The 9,699-nt window shown below is 43.6% G+C and overlaps 1 protein-coding gene and 1 pseudogene across 3 annotated transcripts in view; one reads left to right on the plus strand and one right to left on the minus strand.

The window, feature by feature from the left end:
* Positions 1-9,699, minus strand: part of Cpeb1 (cytoplasmic polyadenylation element binding protein 1) — a 111,115-nt gene that overhangs the window by 20,108 nt on the left and 81,308 nt on the right. For 2 of the 3 annotated variants that reach the window (XM_026784289.1, XM_013350197.2), the window contains exon 3: positions 6,244-6,435. In XM_026784289.1, the coding sequence (XP_026640090.1) occupies positions 6,244-6,435 (192 nt within the window). Of the gene's footprint in view, positions 1-6,243; positions 6,436-6,656; positions 6,739-9,699 lie in introns of those variants that run through there. The other variant, XM_026784290.1, reaches the window with a different exon arrangement.
* The window catches only part of LOC113457336, a 27,588-nt pseudogene continuing 24,612 nt past the window's right edge, over positions 6,724-9,699 (plus strand).

The raw sequence follows: 9,699 nt of genomic DNA on the forward strand, positions 1-9,699 counted from the left end.
AGGCAGGCAGGCAGGCAGGCAGGCAGGCAGGCAGGCAGGCAGGCAGGCAGGCAGGCAGGCAAGACTGGAGAGATGTCTCAGCAGTTAAGAACATTAACTGCTCTCCCAGATAACCTGGATTCAATTCCCAGCATCCACATGGCAGCTCACAACTGTCTGTAACCCAGTTGCAGGGGATGTGACATCTCAACACAGACAAACATGTAGGCAAAACATCAATGACATAAAATAAATTTAAAAATGCCCACGAGAATGACTGGACTAATGGGGTCATATCTAGAGACACTAAGGACAAGAATTGGCTATGGGAACTATGCATTTACCTAAAGTGATTTTGTTTTGTTTTTTAAATGGATGGGAAAGAGCCAAAAACCAACATGGTAGCCATTAAAAGTGACTACTCATTCACTCCAGTTTATATTCACTTGTATTGACACATGTTTCACTAGCTACAAAGTCTATCTCAGCTAACAAACGGTCTGTTAGTATCTTGGTGTTCTTGCAAATTAACATATCAACAACAGGAATTGTACCTATGGAAATCTTCTATAGAGATCTACTACGAGGACTGGCATGGTGGCATATTCCTTTAATCCCAGTCCTTGGAGCCCAGGCAGGCAGATTTCTCTGAGTTCAAGGACAGTTTGATCTACAAGCAAGCTCTAAGCCAGTCAAAGCTATACAGTGAGACCCAGTCTAAAACAACAACACCACAGAAATCCTCCACTATGTAACAAGCCTATCTGAATAGAAAACGGCCTACCACACTAGTGAACTCCACTTTCTCCAGAGATGGTCAGTCATCTATTTTATGATCTGGACCAAGTTCAGTCAAGTTCTTACTAATAGCAACTTTTCCATGTACTGAAAAATTAACCACATGTCAGAAGTACTCTGGGTAGCTATGAATCTTTGCCTAAATTCTAAAATGTATTAGCCCATCTTAACAAAGAAAACTAGTTCTGAGGTTAGCAATGCACATGTATACAGTGGCAGAACAAAGTTTGATATTTCTGACTCCAAGTTCCATCTTCTGAAGTGCATCACTCACTGGCTACGTTATAAAGCATTGTCAGGACCTCATGTCTCCTTATTTTCATGTCCTTGGCACATCTCCTTTTTGTTCAAATCATTTAAGATCATTAACCACAGATGGGCAATCTCACTTACCAGAAGTGCAGGGGACCTAAAAGAGAGGTCTCAAGACTTAGTTATGGTCATTGTAAGAACTCACTAAAATGCATTTTAGATACTACCTGAGGTCTGAATCAGAAACTGCAGTTTAACAAGATGCCTGTAAGATCTGCATATATACATTAAGGCTTTGAAAACTGCAAAACAAAAAAACAGGTTTCTTACTTTAAGTTTCTAATTCCTCCCCTTACTACACCCAAACATGCTTCATAAGAAATAATTTTACCTTAATTTAAAGATTGGAGCTTATAAATAAAACTCTTACAGCATAACTGAAGACTAACACTGAAGGACGTAGGAAGCCAAAGTGACTATACAGGACATTTCACAAAGAGTCTAATTTCTAAAAGCACTGTGTGGGAGTGGAGGAAGAATCAGAGAGGCAGAGAAACACAGTACCATGAACAATAAAGAATATTTTAAAAAATGACAAGGAATAAAATACTTTTAGGAAAGTAATGGCCAGAACTAGCTGCATGTTGTAAAAAGCTCACACTGAACAGAAACAAAGAGAGCTAAGGCCTACTGCTTCAGGGAGATAAGTTTAAAAAAGGCAAGACAGGTGCTGCAAAAGACAGTTCAGACATTACAGGATAAGGCTGCACATACACAAAAAGGCATTATTGTATCACTGGGCAAAGGACAAATCTGTAATATAAAAACAGTTTAATTAAGTGAATAAATCTGCTTTAAACGGCCCAAAGTTCATTACTATTTTGTTATAGACAAATCTAGGTAAACACACTTATATTTTTAATGGAGCAAATGCACAGCTGATGAAGCAATGGGGATAGAACGAATGTAAATAATAGGCAAGAATCTGAATTGAGATGGTTTGAGGTCTCTTTTAGGCCACAGAATGAGCCAAGTTTCCAGAAACTGTGACCCTTAAGAAACTGTGATGCCCTTAAGTAACCTGACTGTCCCTTTACAACCCATTCTGGCAGAAGGTTCCAACTCATTAATGCCATTTCAGAGAAGAGACTAAATCAGCAGTAATATTTTTAGACTGATTTTTAACTTTCCCCACTTTCACCCTTCTCTCTATGCCAGGTCCCTGGATTTTCAGCTGAGTCATTGTTGGAATTTTCTGAAGCCTCACTCTCTAAGAGTCTAAAGGTGCCCAGATCTGATGGCAGCACTGGCAACAGCAGCAGGGACTGGCACTAGATGCCTGTATAGCAAGACACACCTTTCAGCTCAAGCTCACAGCTGAAGTGGGATTGGGTTCAGGACGTCATCATCAAATGCTTTTTATCTGGTTAAGAGTAGTCACATATAATCTAGACCAGGAGCCATTTTTCCAACCTAAAACAAAGCTGTGTACTGGAAGTCTTTCCTAATGTACCCTTAGTTCTAAAGACTGCTTGTAGAGAACTCAAGCAGATTTGGACCCAGGAAGTCCATCTTCCACATAGAAGCCTAACCCATTTTTGAAAGCTGCCTCATAAACACTGTTAAAAAAAGGTTGGGAGAGCAGAGAAAAATGCCAAAGACATTTGCACCATCTCAGGCTGATCTAACTCATGGATCATTGGGGAGGTCTGTAAATGACACAACACAGGGAACATTCCATTCAGCTCCTTAACAGTACAGAAACTAAAGATGGTGACCAGGTTTAATCCCATGAGACTTCTAAAAGAGAATCAGGATAGGACATGTCCTCTGGCATCCTTAGGCTGAGCATCTCACTTGCCCACTGGGCTTCTGTACAAAGTGGTCATTAAGAGTTCTTTTCTCAGGCTCTCAGGTAGATTCAAAGTCACTCACTCTCCTGCTGAGTACTGCTGCACAGAGGAGTCATAGGGGACGACAGAAAGACAAATCCAGTGGGTGGCTAAGCAGGTGGAAACTGTCTGTCGGACAACCTCACCTTAAGAGATTTCATCAAGAGAGCACGTCACCTTTGGCTACATAGCCCCTGCACTACATGAGGTTAAAGTCTGATGTCTAACATAGTAAGGTTCTTGTTACAAGAAAGGGGTTTCACAAGAAGAACATGAGTTTCAGAACAAAAGACACCAGGTTTGGGATGCTGAGCCTACTAATAGGTAGGTCACTTTGGGCATTTTGCAACTTCTGTGAGCCTTTTTCATCATCTGTGCAAGCATTAAAATCATGTGATGTGCTAGCATTAAAAAAAAAAATCAATATAAATTTGTCACTCCATTCCCTATCCCAGGATACCAAGGAAGCATCTGCAACTGTGACATTCTATTAAAGGACTTATCCTTTGATAGTCATGGTAATTTTCTTTTAAAAAATTTTCAAATTCCATTTATTTCTTCTGTGTGTGCCCATGTATACATGTATGTGTAGGTCAGAAAACAACTTTTGGGAGTTGGCTCTCTTCTTCTACGATGTGGGTCCCAGGGATTAAGCTCAATTGTCAGGCTTGATGGCAAGCACCCTTTCCTGCTGAGCCAACTTATCAGCCCTAGAGATTCTTAATGACAATGATTTTATCCTATCCACTGATGCAGCTTCAGTGCCCTAAACAGGTCCTGGCATACAGCTGGTGCTTAATGTCTACTTAGTGAATTTATACTCAAGATTTTCTGTCATGAGCCCTACTCTCCAATCTTGCCCAATGCACTGTCAAATACTTCAAAGTGGTAAAGTCAGTGAGTTTTGAGGCTAAAACTTACTGGAGAAAGTAAAACTGACCAAAATCTAAGCAATAAGCTTACACCCAGGTTCCACACAGATACAGTAGGATACCAAGCTGCTTTCAAGTATAACTATGATTTCCTAAAGCTACTGAACTATCTCCTCCCTGCCTCAAGAAACTGAGTAGTCAGCTTTCAGAAGGGAAGGCAGTGTGGGCACTGGAATGTGGGCTGAGTGTTCCTGCATTACTGGCAAGGGTGCACGATCTGGAACTGCAGCTGGTTGGTGGGAGGGCTCCATCCTACTCTAGGAGATGGCACCCTCATATGGGCTTTCCACGAAGGCACAAAGCTTAGGGAAAGGAGGCTACCATCACAGCTCCTAAAGGAAAACACAGCATGGAGATGAGGGATGGGTGTGTCTTTGAGCCCCAGAAAGCAAGAGATTACCCATGGTAACCTTGCCCTCACAGGCAGATCATTATACTGGGGCCAGTCTCAGATCTTCAAAAATTCAGAAGTTCAGACTGCATTCCTTCCCCGATTCACAGAATGATGTAATACTTATCACTAAAGTGCTGGGATGGAAAGTGAAGAAAACACCCCTCCCCCCTTGAGACCAACAGCTGTAAGACTAGGCTCTTTAGAGAGTAGGAAGGCTGAGAGAATTATGCCTAGACCCAACTTTTCTTCTTTTCTTGCTTTCATGAGACAAGGTCCTGCAGTTACACTGCGCAGCTCATTCCTGAGCAATCACCTCACTGTTTAGTTGTTAGAGCAGGCTCTAAAAGTCTCAAGATGGACACATCTAAATTTCTATGGGCCTGAAGTTTTATTTCAGAAGCTAACTTTGTAGCTAAGAGAAACAAGAGCCAAAGAAGGGCCACACCCCAATCTGATGCCAGCACAAATCAGACACTGATGACCACACACAGGTGCTCATCTCTCCTGTGAGTTCTTCTTTTGCTCAGATCCTGTGGGAGTAAAGAAAGGACAAGGCTTGTTTCAAAGAACAGATAAAGAAACATAATGTGGCCTCTGAAGCAAAGGACACTGAATGGTGACACATTTCCTGGTCTAGGAGACAGGATAGTGATCAACCTTTCCAAAAAAGCTGGCGTTAGATAAAAAACAGGTAGCACTCAAGATAACTCTACCTTCAAGAGATCCTACCCACAAGCCAATTAAAAAAAAAAAAAACAACCTTCCTCTTCTCCAAAGCATTTTACCAAAGTAAATGGGCATTAAAATGTCTAACAGATATTAAGAGTCCCAGACTCTGCAAAGCATTGTAAAAACAAAACAAAACCAAAGGGGGAAAAACCCTCAAACAAACAAAAAACACCTGCATCAAATAGGGTGGAGGCCAGAGAAATCAACACAGCAGCACCTTGCTGTCAGGACTGCTGGTCCTAGACTCGGGAGGTTATCCGAAAGGACAGCAGCTTAGTGTGCGCCACTGCCAGCAGCAACGGCAGTGCCTACAGGTACCCCAGTCCCCCATTTCCCCTTTTCCTACAGAAGCTGCTAATAATTTTGTATTATTACACAATTTAAAGTAAAATATATTAATCTTGAGTAATACTGTAGCATTTAAGTTCGCGATTCTTCCTGGACAATCTTAAGGTTTTTATCAGGCCAATATTCCCCTATGTATCACAAGAAGGGAATAAACACGCAATGGGAAGGTCTCACCAGAAGTAGTTCAAAGATATGTCAAGAACTCCCTGTAATCCGTTCTCAATAATTCGAAACCCAGAAGACAAGGGATCCTAAAGGGAAGTGGCCCCTCATCTATTAGTAACCTTCAACCAACAGAAAACGCAGGGCTGGAGGAGAGGAGAGGACCACCTACCTCCTCCTCTTCTCTATAAATGGGAGTTACCCTACCCTCTTCCTAGTCAGCCCCTTTCCAGGATTGATGCTCTTAACCTAATGTTAATGCAATCCTAATATTAATTCAAATAAAATTGCTCAGATAATCATCTTTGCTATGACTCAGGGCTACCCAACTGTCACATATAGCTCTCCAGTTTTAAAACCACTGAACAGAATCTGGTCATCCAGCCATCAGTCTCTTAAGTCCCCTCCCCCACCTAAAAGTGTTTTGCTTCATCATCTCTAAGAGGCCTGGGCACCAGGGGCTTAGATGGATCATATCTGCAAAAGGTTGTAACCTTGGAGACCCTTGTCAGGGCCACCTCAGGTGTAGACTAATAACTCCAGGGAATTTGCCAGGGCAAGTTAGAAAAGCTGCATCTGCCTTTGCCAGCAGCGATCTATCTATCTTGCAACACTCACAGCTACCATCGCTTGCAAAATAGCGTGTATATAGGGGAGTGATGCAAAGGGGGAACAGAACAACTGTTGCTTTGGTATCTTAGCTCACTACCCCACTTGCCCCCTCCCCCAGCCAGTCGTCCCATTCCCTTGCACTCACCCGACTGTGTGCTGCTCTGGACTGAAGAGTCAGAGTCCTGAGTGCTCCAGGGTCGGTCCCTGACAGTCAGACTGAGTGACTGCAGGCCAAGGCACAAGCCATTTGCATCTGGAAGGCCACGGGGAGATTCTTGCGCAGAGGTGGGAAAAAGCATCCTGCTTGTAACTGCTTCTTCAGAGTCCTGGAAGTCTGCTTTGGAGAGAACAGCAAAACAAACCCCTAGAGTTAAGGGTTGTTTCCCCTCAACACTATCAACAATAAATATCACCAATAATAGTTTCCCCCCAGGTTCAGAGGCAAGACATCCAAGCTGGCTGGATGCTGCAGCTGCTGCCTCTGTACTTCTGCAGGCGTTCAAACAAGAATAGTTGCCATATAGCCCCTCCCCCCCCCATCCCATCTGCATTACAGACTAGGTAGCATGTGATCAGGCTGCTGATGCTTCCCGCTGCCAGTGACATCAGTCGGCAGAGCCTAGCGATGGAGAACCGCATCATCTCTCACAGAACGGGGGAGGAGCAGGAGGGGACTGGGAGGAGACTTGCCTCCAAGGGAAAGAGAGAACGGGAGCTACTTGGAATAGTCCGGTGCAATATGGTTAATTCAGGGTTGTAAGGCAGCGCCCTCCCTCCAGTCTCGGCAATGGTGTCCAGGAGGTTCTCTAGCACAACTGAAGTCTACTCTGCTGATAGCAAAGCTAAAGGCAAAGCAATGTGGATTGCTTGCTTGTACTGTTCTGCCCTCCTGCCACTCCCTCTCTCCCTCTGCTCTCCACCCCAAATCCCCAAACACTCCAGTCCTGGACTCTCTCCAGCTGCTGGCTCAAACCCTGGCTTTGCAGCCCAGTGTGAAGCTTCCGAATTCTGCTAACAAAAATAAGTAAGTAAATAAATAGGATCTATGTGCTCCAAGTGGCCTCTGAGCAGCACCCTGACATGTTTACAACGGAGGAATGAGATAACCATCAGAAAAACAATGTATATTTGGACCCTGGGGAACAACACCTGGTGCTCTGGGATTGTCTGGAGCAGTTTATCACAGATAAAAGGGGACAGCTTGGGAAGGGAGGGGGTCGTGGTTTATCAGGCAGTTCCAGGTACAGCTCACAGGGTCTGGCCCATAGCTCACTTATCAGAGGGCGATCTGGATAATCTATTTTACCAACAGGATAATCTATTATACACCAACAGGATAGATATTAGCCACAGTGGACATTAGGGCCCAGCTCTTCCTTTCTCCCTTGCAACTAAAGGAACAAACAGAGGAAACGCTCCCAAAGTAGTATCCGACAAATCACAGTAAGAAAAACAATCTCAGAACCATTTTTTTTTAAATTTTTAATTTTTGAGACAGGGTTTCTCCGTAGCTTTTGGTTCCTGTCCTGGAACTAGCTCTTGTAGACCAGGCTGGCCTCGAACTCACATAGATCCACCTGCCTCTGCCTCCAGAGTGCTGGGATTAAAGGCGAGTGCTACCACTGCCTGGCTACTGTTATAGAACTATTGTTCTGCTCAATCAGTAGTCAACACTCAAGAGTTCACATCACCTGGCTATATTTGTCTTTTCAGGATCCCTCATGGTGATGGCAAGCTATGCGTATCACTGACATCCTTAACTGCTGTGCTTTCTTCAGAGGTGCTGCCCAGGATGAAGAACCCATCTCAATGACCCCCTGAGCACTACCAGCTATCCCAACAAAATTCAGTTATTTGAGCTTCTGTCATTTCCTCTTTCCCAATGTATCTATCCATCCTCCCACATCAGTATTTTCCCAATGTCTTCTTTCTCAGAAGGGTCAAAGCTGCTTCCCCCTCTGTAAGGCTGGCTGGCAGCACTCCATTTGCTTATTCTTTCCTGTGTTGCACAGAAAAGTAAGCAGGTAGTAGGAAACATCCCAACTTGGCACTGGTCCTGGCAGATTCTGAGGCAGTTAGGACAGTGGGGTTAGTTAACACGGGATGTTTGGTGACAGCCTTCTGCAGCATACTCTGAGTGTACTTAGGCTAAGGCCTGTGGGAGGGACTCCTTCCTTTGGAGGATTCTTTATACAGCTGTGCTGCTGTGTCACCCATCCACATTATTCCTGTCTGGCTGTAGATATCCTGCTTGCTTCCTGTGTCTATGTGTCAAAGCTGTATTCTCATCACTGTACATACTGACACACACTAGAGCTGTCCCCACTCCAAACACTAGCCTCTGGTTCCCCATGTCTACCCTTCCCTCAAGCGAAGGCTGTACTTTTAAATTAACTCATGTTTTAATTACAAAAATAAAATTTTTCCTTTTAAGCCAGCTACACCTGGGTCAATGAGATGGCTCAATGGATAAAAGCAACTGCCACCAAACCTGATGACCCGGGTTCAATTTTCAAGACCTACAAAGTAGAAGGAGAACTGACTCACACAGCTGTCCTCTGATCTCCACATGTGTGCCATTATTATGTGTGATATACACACACATAAATGAACACACACATATATGATAAAGGTACAAACTGACTTCAGGAAAATATCAGATTGGGTTTAATTGTTAAATCAGTGAATACTATAAATTACATAATAATCACCTAGTCACCCCAATGGATGAAGAAAAGGAATTTGACAATATTTAAGATCCCTTCATGTTAACAGTCCCAAAGAAACTCAGAGCACTAGGAAAGGCAGAGGCAGGCAGACCTGAGTTTGAGACCAGCATGATCTACAGAGTGAGGTCCAGGACAGTCAGAGCTACACAAAGCAACCCTGCCTCAAAAAACAGAGACAGACAGAGAGACAGAGAGAGACCAAGCGAGCTAAAAGTAGAAAGAACATAGCTCAGCATAATACGACAAACCTATAGCCAACATTATGTGAAATGGGGGAAACCCACGCATGTCCACTGAAATCAGGAACAAGAGAAGGATGTTTAACTGCTTTGTTCTCATCCAGTGCAGTGCTAGCAGTCTTAGCTAGAGCAGAAGACAAGGAAATAAAGGGGCCAAAATAGGAAGAAGTCAAAGCAGCACCACTTGTAGATGTTAAGGTTCCATATGAGATCCGAAAGACTCCACCAGAAAACTCTTAGAACTGACAAATACTTGCAGCACAGTGGTAATATACAAAATTAACACACAAAATCATCAGTCTTCCTAGATACCAATGAAAGTGGAAAGGTAAAGGGGAATAATCTAATTCATGATAATCTTTAAAAAATAACTTGCTAGTCACGCATGGTGGCACACACCTTTAATCCTAGCACTCAGAAACAAAAGCAGGTGGATCTTTGTGAGTTTGAGGCCAGCCTGGTCTACAAAGGGAGTTCCAGGAAAGCCAGGACTATACAGATTAAACCCTGCCTTGAAAAACAAAGAAATAGCAGGGCGGTAGTGGTGCACGCCTTTAATCCCAGCACTCGGAAGGCAGAGGCAGGCGGATCTCTGTGAGTTCAAGACCAGCCTGGTCTACAGAGCTAGTTCCA

This window comes from Microtus ochrogaster, chromosome 22 (assembly GCF_000317375.1).
Source record: "Microtus ochrogaster isolate Prairie Vole_2 chromosome 22, MicOch1.0, whole genome shotgun sequence".
In the NCBI taxonomy this organism is placed as follows: Eukaryota; Metazoa; Chordata; class Mammalia; order Rodentia; family Cricetidae; genus Microtus; species Microtus ochrogaster.